The sequence below is a fragment of the Zootoca vivipara genome, chromosome 6 (genome assembly GCF_965207765.1).
Source record: "Zootoca vivipara chromosome 6, rZooViv2.hap1.1, whole genome shotgun sequence".
In the NCBI taxonomy this organism is placed as follows: domain Eukaryota; kingdom Metazoa; phylum Chordata; class Lepidosauria; order Squamata; family Lacertidae; genus Zootoca; species Zootoca vivipara.
Genome location: NC_142589.1, coordinates 47107253 through 47121148, shown reverse-complemented (window position 1 = coordinate 47121148; position 13896 = coordinate 47107253). Strand labels below are relative to the sequence as shown.

Sequence of the window (13896 nt, the reverse complement as noted above, 5' to 3'; positions counted from 1 at the left end):
ATTTTTATTAAATCTACTACTTTCTTAAATTTTAAGGCCCTCCACCACCGCAGGGAGCATCGTCAAGGCCCTCTGCTGCTACGGGGAAACACAACGCACCCTCTGCCACTGCAGGGAGGTATGGAGGGACTCTCTGCCGCCACAGAGAGGCCCAGCAAGGCCCTCTACCACCACAGATATATATTGTGATATATTGATATATCATAGTTAGCAGGTGATATTTCATGATGTTGAAAACCAGATATCGCCCAGTCCAAATATAGATAAAATAATAAATAAATAAATAAAGAGTTGTGCCAGAGAGGATGTTCCAACTGTATTGTGTGTTACCATATCGTGTACAGACTATTTTATTGTACATCTTCTTGGAGAGGAAGCTGAGGGGTTAAAAATCCAGAATAACTATCATCAATATTGTCTCAAGATTCTTTTTCCTAGCATAAAAGTTTCTGGGAGACATTTGACCATAATTCAGTGGCAGAGCACATACTTTATACAGAGAAGGTCCCAGTTATTTCCAGTTAAAAGAACCAGGTAACAAGTAAAGAACAAGACCTTTTTGCTGAGACCCATAAGAGCCATTGCCAGTCAGAGTAGACAGTCCTAGGATTGACAAACTGGTCTGGTGTAAGGCACCAACCTATGTCCCCACAATAGTTCTGTTCCATGAAGTCTTCCTGAACTACAAATCCACCCATGCATGATTTCACCCTTTAAAAGTCTTCCAGAAAGAAAATGTGTGTGTCTACTTGGAATGACAGCTGCATTGTTGTCCTTTTGTAAAATCCAAAATCCTCATACAAGTTAGGCCGTGATAAATCATCCCATAAATATTAAGTTTAATTAGATTACTGACACCAATGCTAGCCTGTTGAATATGCAACCACGTGTCCTTTACACAAAGATAGTAAATTAAACTGGTGGTTGAAGGGAGAGGAGATGAGCTAGAAGTGTAATATTACAAAAGGGAGCACAGCATATTTAAAATAAATTTATATTTACTACCAGCATCTGCTCCAGTTAAATCTAAATACACTCATGTTCAACACAATCATACACTTTCATTTTGTAAACATAATCATATACTCTTCACCCAAGGGATCAAACAGAATGTTGTAAATAATGAAAAAGTTACAGCACACTGTCACTACTGACCTCTAAAAACCCTCCGCTAGTAACTGTATACTGTAACACACAACCCATTGCTTTATGGAGGAAACTCTGCCAAGTTGTTTGTGTGTTTCTGTATCGTTTCCATAGCAAAGGTCAGTGGATGCTAAGTTAAACTAAAGCTGAAAGGCTGAAGAGAGAAGGTCACCAAAGGATAACCTACAATAGTTTCCCTCTGAAAAAACTAATTGTACTAGTGTGTTACAGGTGGATAACTCTGCTTATATGTAGAGCAAGATGAATTTATGAAAATCAGTATGTATGCATTTTTAATATTTGAAAATATGTAGAACACACATGCTTTCAACCAAAGATGCATGCAGATTTTTATTACAAAGTTAAAATTTGTTTCTGTTGTATATGTTGTGATTTGTGCGCACACACTGTTGTTTAAACTTAAGAAAAGCAATAAAAATAAAATTTAAAAACAAGGTTAAACTTTTGACCATATTGTTTGAATTAGTAACTGACATTTTGTAATGAAACAATTTTACCATATTAAGCAGCATTAGAATTCTTTTGGCTAGACCTTTAAATTTCCAGATCTGAAGTTACCGTCTTATACAGGTCCTTGCATAAAATAACCCACACAATCCAGATAGGGGGGCTACAAGCACAGAACTGGTACTTGTAAAAAAAATTCAAAAATATAAAATGAGCATGTATATAGCAAAGAAAACTGAACAGGGAAACTTTAAAAAGTCATTTTAGTCAAAGTTCATTTTTTGTATCTTCTAGTTTTGACTCCCCATCCCCTTTAGCAGATTGGCAGTTTATTCTGTATTTAACCACCGACATACAGAACAGCCTCAAAGGTGCTGGGGGTAAGCATCTTGAGAACATACAATAGAAGGACTGGAAAAGGCAAGCCAATATGCTCCATGCTCCAATGTTAAACAACATTTTCATCAACATCACCTTATCAATTCTGTTGCAAGCTCTCCAGCTACCAGGCCAGAGATTTCATAATTAAGTGCTAACTTCTAAACACATATAGTTGTGCCAGTTTCAGGAAAATCCCAACTGCATGCAAGGAGTGAAAAGAAAACAGAGTGGCACAAGAGAACAAGATCAGTTTGTGCTTAATGGAGGAACTGCAAGACATTTTAATGTTTTCTTCATGGGGCAAGCAGCAACTGGTAGGGGATTTAAAAACATAAAGATGACACATGGTTAGGGTTAATCTTCCCTTTCTCCACTGCACAACCCTGATTCAAACCTACTACCAATGCAGTAGTAATACTGTAGAGTGAAATTGAGGGTTTTGAAATGCAACTGATATGTTCACAGATCTCTCACTTTTATAACTAGTTTGGACCTAAAAACGGATAATAAATGATGGAGTCCTTGGAGATCTCTATTTAAAAAAGAAAATAGAAGAAAGAACAGCCATCAGAAACAGAGAGGCACAACAGACTAACATGACAATCAAGTTGTGATGAACGAGTAGAGAAAGCTCCTTTAGTAATTATGGTGAGAAATGTTATAGATTCAATGCTAAACAATTTCATCTCATCTTCAATGCATTTGTATCCCACAAATCTTCCAAGAAACTCTCGGTTATCTTCATTTATCCTCACCACCAGTCCATGAAGTTTATTAGCTGAAACAGCAACTTGTCCAAGGCCACCCAGTGAGCAGGGTGGATTTGATTTAAATCAAACTGATTTAAATCACGATTTAAATCACTAGTCAGTAAGGCTTGATTTAAATAATAGTCGATTGAAATCACATGAAAAACTTAAATACTGTCCACTCCAAACAATCAGAAAAATATTGTTTCTATTCTATTCACTGAACTTCTTGAAACTTAGCACTGAAGGGGTTGTTTCTGTATTCATAGGTTTGTAGAACAATAGGATTAAGGTCTTTTTCTCAACTCTGTTCATGTTATAACATTTTTGCTGTGAAGAAGAGGCATGTGATCTCTGTTGAGTCAAATTCAGTTTTGAGAACTGCAAAAGTAAACCAAGCATCTGTGATAATATCTTGTAGGCAGAGAATCTGACCAATAATCTTACAAAAACCTCTGTGCAAAGGTTATAATGGAAAGGATTGGAAGCGTTGACAAATGTAGAAACAAGAAACTATTTTAGATCATATTTGGCACATTGTAATTTTAGAGAAATTTTGAGTTTATTCATTTGTAAAATTGCGTATGAATCGCAGGATATTTCTGTTGTGTTATGTAACTTATATTTTAAATTTTACACTTTATACAGATACATATAATCTTTCTTTTTGGTTTCGAAAATTGGATGTATCTCTGATTTTCTTTTTTCTCAATAAAGTTCTTCAAAAAAAAAATCTTACAAAAACCTCTGGAAGAGCATGACATTGTGAATGGATTAATGGCATTTATTTACCCAAAAAAATAAACATATACAACCTTATTCTACATAATTAAAAAACTAATCTTTATTTCATGATGGAATAACCTTTGGATGGTAATATATTTTCCTCAAAAAGCATTTTATTTAAAAAAATCAGATTTAAATCAAAAAAATCGATTTAAATAAAAAAATCCGATTTTTTTGATTTTATTTAAAAAAATCATTGATTTTTATCCACCCTGCCAGTGAGCAACCTGACTGATATTTCTTATTACTTTCCAATACCTTATAATTCATACCCCAATACTACCCCCAGCGAATAATGTAAGCTTTGTGGAAAGGCTCTCATATGAACTCCAAGCTCAGCACAGTTTATTTTGCTTAATTATAGAAGTGATTCCTAGTAATGTTCCTTTCACATAAGCCAACTTATTTCAAAATAAAAGTTGTAAACAACCAAAAGTTGTAAACAACCAAAGTTGTAAACAACCTGCTAAGATGTTATTCTATAAAAGGCGATGCATGGTGCTTAGGTTTCTAGCAATCTCACATTGCAACACTTAACTGGTTGTAATAACCATTATAAAACAAGAAAAATCCTTGTAAACTATCAGTTTATCCAAAGTTAGTTCAATAATCCCAACTCCACATAAACTACACTTTTGGCAAGCTGCTTCAATACTTTGTTTACAGAGGCTGTTTTTTGAAGACTGCATCTCTCTCAATCAAAAACTGTAAGAGCAACTCAGAAAGTCAACTGCACTACTGAAACAGAAGAGATGATCACTCAAATTGGACACATAATGCACACTTGAAAGTGGACAAACAGTACAATAGTGCTATGGGTAAATCTCTTAGAACAGCAGCATTTTTATTTATCTATAGGCTGTCCAGTTATAAAAGTTCTCTGGAAAACTTAAGTTCACACAAAGGCAAGGGGAGAATGGAAGGACTGGTGTGCCCAGTACCAACTGGTGAGCAAGAAAGCATGACAGCACAGTTAACTAAAACTGTACAGACTGAAGACCACCCAACTTCTTCCCTCTTCACAAGATGAGACTGAACAATGACTGCACAGATCAGCAACTGAGTTTCAGTTGTGATAAGGAATAGCAGTGTATCTCCTGCATGGGGAGCTGCCATCCCTTTACATTAGCTCCTATAGATCACATACATTTCAGTATCAGTTACTGAACTTATGTGCATGAACACATGTATGTGTATAAACTTCATGAAAAACACAAATGGGGTGAAATGCTTCATACATCCTAAATTACTTTCAAAGCAGTCCAATACCTACTAATTAGTGCTAAAGTCTTACATACATATGGCAAGTCTAAAATAGAAGAGGTATTTGAAACAAGCAGAATAATATATAATACAACTAGAAGTGTTTGCCTTCTTGATTAAAAAGAAGGAGTTTTACTTGGATAAACAGCTGCTTTTTTTAAAGTAAGAGCTGTATTCTAATACTGTTTAAATTTGAACTTGACCTGTGGGTTCTGTTTCAGATTCAATATTTCTATCCAGGGAAGTAAAACAAGGTTCTATTTGGGCTCCACTCATTTAACTGTTACATAAATTATATAATTTAGGAGATTTCTTCCTTCCCATCTCCCAACCTGAATTGATAATTTTAAAAATCCCAGTGCTTCTTCATGTAGATGGTATTACATCTCAAAGCCCACTTGTGTTATACAGACAATTCTCAACTTACGCTGGAGTTATGTAGCACATAAAACCAAAATTCTGTATAATCAAAACACATTGGGTACAGTGGCGGGTAGGAGTGCCAAAGTTATTTCCCCCAGACACCCACTCCCTTTATGTCTCATTCATTCATGCTAAGCACATAAAGTTGAATGTACAAGAGTTGAATGTGTGTAAGTTGTGAGTAACCTGTATATAACTCAGCCTGACCCCTGTGTTTTTCCTCCCTCATGGCTTGGATTTATGGCCTACTTGAAATGAGGCTGCACTTTAAATTTCAATACTGTATTTTAATCTGTATTTTAATTAATTGTTTTTATGTTTTATTGTAATTCTGTTGGTGTCAGCCGCCCTGAGCCCGGTTTTTGACTGGGGAGGGCGGGGTATAAATAAATTATTATTATTATTATTATTATTATTATTATTATTATTATTATTATTATAAAAAGGACATGTTGAGCAGGTGTTAGTCATTGCTCCTACCAAAATTCCTGCATACAGTCAAGTCACACTTGCCTTCTGGACTGGTGTGTGGATCCTATAGCTAGGAAACTGCTCATAGGACAGCAAGCCTAAGTAGTTTCAATAGGAATCCTGCTGGATCAGGCCAAAGACTCACCTATCCACCATTCTGTTCTCAGTGGTCAACCAGATGCCCATGTAAGCCTACAAGAAGGAACTAAGTGGAGCAGCACTCTCCTCAATTGTGAGTCCCAGTAACATGCAAAAAGGTAGTCAACAAGCATATTCTGTAGAACTTGATATCCTGCATGCCCCTGCCCTACAGACAGTTTATAACAAAAAGAAGTACCTCCTACTACATTTTCCATCTCAGTCTTTAGGACAAACTCAACTATTATCACATCTAGTAAAACTAGCTATTTCTAGTTGTGCGCATTTCTAGACTAAATATACAATCCACAAGGTAAGCAAGCTAAAGTCCCAAATAACAGAGCATAAACATAATGTATGTTTCATTTATTATCAAACATAACTTGTAATTTTCTGAAAACTAATTTCTTGGCAATCTGATTTTCTTTTCTATCTTGAGACAGGATCTTTAAGGCTAAAAAAAAACCCTGAATATGAGAGCTATACATGAAACCTCAGTAATGCTGCTCTTCAACAACACTTTTCTTCATTATTGGCACAGAAGCTACTACCAGAGCAGAAAAAACACACCTCATTCCTGTGTCATTTGCCACAATCAGAGATGAACAAAATTTAAAGCTTTTCTAATACTTGTACAAAGGATTGTCAACCTTATTTTTGTAGCTCTGAGATGGAGGGACTGAAGCCCTCCAGTGATTGCTGAACTACAACTCCTGGCATTCGTGATCGTCTTGGCTAGGACTGATAGAGTCCAACAGTATATGGAGGGGCACAGGTTCTCCAGACCTGCTGTACGTAGATAATTTCATTGGGCTACCTCAGAAGGATAAAAGAGAAATAGTGTCCTAATCAGCTCTGCTGAGAAGCCACCTTCATCAGACTCCTCCCTCCATCAACTGTCACCTGAAACCAGCCATTCCATCAGTGCCATGCCTTTAGATTGCAAGGCTGAAAGCAGGAACTGATCTTAGCAAGCTGCCATGTGACTCTTTTTAGGCTGGAGAGCAAGATAAAAATGCTTCAAACATTTATCATTCAACACACACCTCTATTACAATCTTCATTAACATTCAAGAGTAGTCCACAGATAAAACATTATATTAGCATCTTTTACCTTCACTACAGGATGGCCACCAGTTGATGCTTTTACTGCTCCTCTACTGCCTTCTGTTTCATAATGTGCTCTATGATGAGTTTTTGGTTGCACTTCTATTTTCAATTCACACTGTCCATATTGAGTAGGCAAAGGCCAGTCTAGGGGAGGCAACGAAGATGTGCTAAAAACAAGAAGTGAACAGATTTCATTATTTAATACATTTACACCCTGCACTTTCAATTCCTAAAGATCGCCAAGGGCAGCAAGCACTACAAATACAGTAATAAAAGTACAGAGCATGCAAAAATCAAACAAAATAAAAATCTATTGAATACAGTAAAATATTTCATGCAAAAAGAGACCAGAATACAGCCACCATTAGACAAGGGTAATGTGGTCAATTATAAGGCAATTGCCACCATGGAACGGACATAGTATGCATGAGGAGAGACTACCATGTGCAAAAGTGACATTTGTTGCATTTTCATAAACCTTCACTGCATGCAGAAGTCCTCACCCACCCACCCTCCTCTGCAAAATTTAACTCAAAAAACCAACCCTTAACAGAAGCCCTGTATCCTTTGGTTGGATGCGAGAGCCATCTGGCTTTGACATCTTTCACTGCACTGATTACCAGGGTTAATTCAGCTGATCTGGCTAGCTAGGTGGGTGTCCCCTCCCTCCCTCACCATTCCACGTATGGTGCACCCAAAGCTGTGTGCTTGGTAAAAGAGAACAACCATCCCATCCAAAATATATCTTTTAGTCCAACATATCATAGCCAGCACTTCCTCTCATATTAACCACTTCACCCACTAAGAATTATGAGAGAAGCCTACTTCAGACAGATATCACTTCTTGAGTTGTTCAGAAGAATGGAACAGTTTGAGCCCAACTACGTGATCAAAGAAAATATCCTGATATTTAAAAATAAAACAAGTATTTTTAAAAATGTTACTACCCCAACACCAATAAAACGTTTTCCAGGGAATGTGAATGAAGCAACCCAAGTTTGTACTATTTGTGTACAAGTTTAATTTCGTTTTCACTCAGTTTTGTTGTTTTCCTTTTTCTTATTTTTTGTTCTTATGCGTTATTGAAGTTTAGGTTCTTATTTAAATACATTAAAAGATATATTTAAAAAACCCTGATCATTCAGTCTAAGGAATGCATATGTGGGCTCTCTATTGTTACTGGGTTTTCAAGATGTTTAAACCATTTTAAAATGTTATTAGCAGCCACAGAGGGATTCTTACTTATCTTTATTGTAGCATTATAGATAAATAAAAGATTGGCTGGCTAACAAAACAAAACAGAAGTTTAAGCAGGATCAAACAAACATAGCAGGATCAAATTTAAAAGTTATGTACTTTAAACTATTTAAATACAATGTGGCCATCATGAGTAGTTAAACCTGCATTCAGAACCATAATTCTTATTAATGCTAACATTAATCTTAATCTGAAATTCATTCTTCAATGAAGTATAATACTACAAAGCCAATAACTAATTGAGCCCTCCTCCCACAATAAACTTTTGCATTACAGTGGTGCCTCGACTTATGAAGGCGATCCGTTCCGCGGCGCTCTTCGTAAGTCGAAGTCTTCGGTTGTTGAAGCGTCCGTTTTGCGCATGCGCGAAGCATGATTTTGCACTTCTGTGCATGCGCAGACCGCACACGCCGCTGCTGCACAGGTGCAGAACACGCGTGCGGCAAAAAAACTTCCAGGTTTGCCGACTTCAGAAGTCAAAACCTTCGGATGTCGAGGTACCACTGTATTCCAAAATATTCATTAGCCAGGCTGTAAACTCACATTTCTGAAGTCATGGAAAGACTGCTGCTTGTAATACAGTGATTGCCTAAGCTTTCCTCTGGAGCATAAGCAGACACCTGCAAACCCTAGCCTACTGAATATGGCCAAGACTGCCTCTTTCCCAGTAGACATCAAAACAGTACAGCTTTCTTTGATAGATGTCTGGATTACTTAAGATCACCTTCCATAATTAAGTGCTGTCCTCCTAACTTAATGCAATCCATGCAGCCTTTTCCAGGTTAGAAGCAGAACCCTTCTAACCAAGGAGGAAAGCATGCATTTCTTGTAAACATAGGCGAATTTGTTCACCCAAGCTGCAAGGGCTTATATGAATAAATAATACAAATATAGTATTATCAACCTTGATAGAAATCATGAGAGTTCTTATTAGAAAGATCACCCCTTTATGGCAACTGCTCTGTCAATAGCAGACAATAATAGCAGCTGTATTATAATTAAATGCATACACTTTATTCACCATTATTTTGTCCTCTAACATTAGAGGAAAGAGAATGACGCACTGAAAATTCCTACAAAAATACCAGAAGAAATGTCAGCTTTACTCAAAATAAGAACTAAACTTTAAATAAGAAGAGGGGACCAAGGTAAAAATCATATCTGCTAGCAATGTATTTTTGAGTAAACAAACTATCAGAAAAAAGATGCAGATTTTTAAAATGTTCATTAGGGAGAACATTATCCAAAAACCTTTTTTTTTTGCTTATTAGTATTTCTCATATCCCACCATCAAGACAAGCCTGCAGTAAGAGGTCAATGTACTATTAAGAATGATACACTAAATTGATCGCATTTATGAAAAACAAAACAAATATACACCACCACCTCAAAGTTACCCAGCTGACTGGTCCAAGGCACCTAGCCAATGGGCTGCATATCTACTCTGACACCTTATTTCACAGGAGGACAGAAAAATTATTTGCGACTAAAACTAGTCCAAGTATAACATATAAAAATGGAAACCACTCATTAAATCCAGCACCTGAACATAGAATCTCATTTGCCTAGTTAGAACACTAATGACACTTACACAGTAGTTCAACTAGACTATGACAGGATTTTTTGAATTATGGTGCTGGAGGAGACTCTTGAGAGTCCCATGGACTGCAAGGAGATCAAACCTATCCATTCTGAAGGAAATCAGCCCTGAGTGCTCCCTGGAAGGACAGATCGTGAAGCTGAGGCTCCAATACTTTGGCCACCTCATGAGAAGAGAAGAATCCTTGGAAAAGACCCTGATGTTGGGAAGGATTGAGGGCACTAGAAGGGGACGACAGAGGACAAGATGGTTGGACAGTGTTCTCGAAGCTACGAACATGAGTTTGACCAAACTGCGGGAGGCAGTGCAAGACAGGAGTGCCTGGCGTGCTATGGTCCATGGGGTCACGAAGAGTCGGACACGACTAAACGACTAAACAACAACAACATGACAGGATTAATTGAATTCTTTATGGTTATTACGGTAACTGTTTGTCTGACAGCACAGCAGTTACCAGTGCCCAGCATCTATGGCAGAACTGGATAAGGATTATCAAGCAAGAGAAGCATTGCCAAACTAATGCAGAAAGTGTGTACTGCTTTTAACATGCAAGTGTGCAAAGAGTGGAGTGATCAGCCACAAAACTCTTTCTATTTTACAGTTCTAACCTTGAGAAACAGGCTTCCTGTTCCAAGGGGCAATATTGTTATACCTAAGTTATTTTGTCAAACTGCATGTCAGGCTACTAGCTGCTCTTAGGCAAACAGCACCAATTGCCCCAAACCTATTTACACAAAGTATAGCAAATGTTGGGAATCGTGGTGGCGCTGTGGTCTAAACCAGAGAGCCTAGTGCTTGCCGGTTGGAATTTCGAATCCCCGTGACGTGGTGAGCTCCCGTTGCTTGGTCCCAGCTGGGTATTTTCTTAATTTTCCCCCAATATGCTGCCTGTCTGCGCAAGGGTAGATATTTCACCCATGTATGGGGGTGTATTTAGTCATGAGAATCTCCAAAGCAGCATGTGAAGCACTAAAACCACAACAGTTTGACCTACCCCAGTGGGAACTAGTCCAAAGAAGCACACAGGAAATCTGTTGCTAAGGATTAACTGGTATATGCTTTACATATAGGGACACGGGTGGCGCTGTGGTCTAAACCACTGAGCCTTGGGCTTGCCAATTGGAAGGTTGGCAGTTCAAATCCCCATGACGGGGTGAGCTCCCGTTGTTTGGTCCCAGCTCCTGCCAACCTAGCAGTTTGAAAGTACGTCAAGTGCAAGTAGATAAATAGGTACCGCTCCTGCAGGAAGGTAAACGGCGTTTCCGTGTGCTGCTCTGGTTTCGCCAGAAGCAGCTTAGTCATGCTGGCCACATGACCCGGAAAAACTGTCTGCGAACAAACATAAGCTCCTTCAGCCAGTAAAGTGAGATGAGCGCCACAACCCCAGAGTCGTTCACGACTGAACTTAACTGTCAGGTGTCCTTTACCTTTATATAGCAAATGTTGCCTTAGCCTACACTGTTCATTTCAAGGGTTTTTTTCTCTTTTGCCTCTGCCCTTGCACCACACAATTTTGAAGAATCAAGTATGTGTAGGTTATCTTCCACTATTACATTGGTAATTGAACATGGCGCTTTATTTGGGGAAGTTTGGATGCTCCAACAGCCAGTAAGTTTGTCATTCTGGTTCCAGTTCCTAGGAAAATGCAAAGCAATTGTGGTTTCAGGATCCACGCCAATGCTTAATGGCACCAAAGTATATTTAAACTGGTGTCGGAATGTTTGCCACTGCTAAAATACTGAAAATCAGAACACCACACGCAAACACACACACCTGTGTTAACTTCTATAACTGCATTTTTAAAGATACATTAGATGGTGCGTAAACATCAAACTGTTTATTCTTCTAACACCTAATAACTTCAAAGGTACCTGCTGGATTTATGGGGACACTTATTCCCAGGTCAACAAATATATTTGACGGCTTTGTTTATTTAATATAGCTTAGTTTCTTATGTTACTGAGCAATACACAGTTAAGATATGCTTTGTTTCTGTTTAGGCAGTCACCAATAGCTATGGCTGATAACCCATGACTGATAACCCTAAAAGGATTTACCGTAAGTATTGTTCAATTGCTAATTCAAAATCAGAGTAAATCTAAAAAAGCCTTCTGATTTCTGTCATCTGGCTAGTAAACAAATGTTAAGTAATAATACCCAATTTGTTCCATTGCACTGATAAAAGAAGGGAAATGGGTAGGCATTATTTAAAGCACTCTCATTTTTCTATCAGGAAGATCTAAAGGAGAAGAGTGGGCTCAACATACCCAACATAAACTCTGTGGGCTGTAGATCCAACTAAATTCTACTTGGGATAAACTCACTGAAATTAATGTACCCAAGTTAGCCTTGTCCATCAATTTCAATGGACCAGATGAAATATCTGAAAAAGAGCAACTAACCAAGGAAAAGTGTGGTAATGTAAATGACTACATTTAAACATTGATATGGGCACTGCAGAGGGCCTGTAATGGATGTGAGAGTAAGAGAGAGTAATATTTTGATTGAAGGCAGTTGTTGGAATTCTATGTGACTAACATTCCTATTTAAATCCATATCATCTAGTAGGAGGGAGCAAACATTAAAAATTGCGCAAAAATGGTATATGATGCGTATGAGACTGTTTCAAATGAAGATATCTAATTCAATACTATGATGGAGAGGATACTGTGAACCAGGGTCATTCCAGCATACATGCTGGACTTATGAAAAAGTGTTGCAGTTTTGGACTTTGCTAAGTTACTAAAATGTCTGGACACCAACTACTGAAATCTCTGGAACTGGCCCTGCTAAACACTTTTCAAAACAACAATGGGGCTTGTCATTTCAAGTCCCTAATTGGATATATTTGTGTAGCTGCCCCAGCTGAATATTGAAAAGAGCTAAAGGGTGCTGTGTTAACCATGGGGGGGAGGGGGCGTTCCCCAAAAAAAGAATCCTGAGGAAGCTATAGTTTACCCCTCACAGAGCAACAATTCCCAACACCCTTAATAAACTACAGTTCCTGGGGTTATTTGGGGAAAGCCATGTGCTTGAAATATGTGTTAAATGTGCTTTAAATGTATGGTGTGGATGTGCCCTACTTTGATCGTAAGATTCTGAACATGCTACATTCTGGTGGAGAAAAGGGGGAGTGGAAGAGATAAGAGGCGAAATTCCTATCTGTTTCTACACTACATCTGTAGAACATCTAGCAAAGAACAGAGTGTAGTACCATAACAGCAGCATATGTACTTTCTTGTTTACAGCTTGGAAGGGTACAGAGCAGGATTCGGCAACCTGTGGTCCTCCAGATATTGCTGGACTCCAAGAACCATCAGCTCCAACCAGCATGTCCATTTGCAAGCTCCTCTCTGGAAGTCCATGTTTGCATAGTCATGCTAAGCCATAGTTTGGCTTACCATGTCATGTGAACCAGGTCACTGTGGTTTGCTTTGGATACACAGTGTTCTGTTGCACCAGAAGCGGTTTAGTCATGCTGGCCACATGACCTGGAAAGCTGTCTGTGGACAAACACCGGCTCCCTTGGCCTCAAAGCGAGATGAGCACTGCAACCCCACAGTTGCCTTTGACTGGACTTAACCGTCCAGGGGTCCTTTACCTTTTTTTAAACACTAAACTACGGGCAGTCTCTTCCCGTCCTCTTCATTAGTCTCTAATTCTCTAGCAAGGCTGCAAAGAGATCAGGAACTTTGACTTTCATTTTTAAGTGTTTGCAATTTATTGTTATATCCAAATCCAAAACTGATTTATCTTAACTAATTTTCACCATAGCCTGGGGAAATAATCCATGGGAAATAAACTAACCATGACTTGATTTGTTTCCCTAAACCATAGTTAAGTTTGACCACAGTTTATCCAGGTTCGAATAGTTAAAACTGGTAGTGAAACGTAAAATAGCTTAGCACTATGCTTGAATGAGGCCTGTGTCTAGGCCAAATTACCTCTACACATATTCAATGATTTACAAAAAATTTAGTTGTAATTGTGAGGCAATATAATGTTCAGGCACTAGGTGATTTGTTTACAACAAAATACCTTAGGAATACAACTGCCTAAAGAGATTTACTATCTTGTATTACAGTGTATCAACTTCTAGCCATA

At 38.1% G+C, this 13896-nt stretch overlaps 1 protein-coding gene across 1 annotated transcript in view; it reads right to left on the bottom strand.

Annotated features, from left to right (window-relative positions):
* The window catches only part of NFATC3 (nuclear factor of activated T cells 3), a 56812-nt gene that overhangs the window by 25626 nt on the left and 17290 nt on the right, over window positions 1–13896 (bottom strand). The window contains exon 3 of the mRNA XM_035117883.3: window positions 6940–7102. Coding sequence (XP_034973774.2) covers window positions 6940–7102 — 163 coding nt within the window. The remainder of the gene's footprint in view (window positions 1–6939; window positions 7103–13896) is intronic.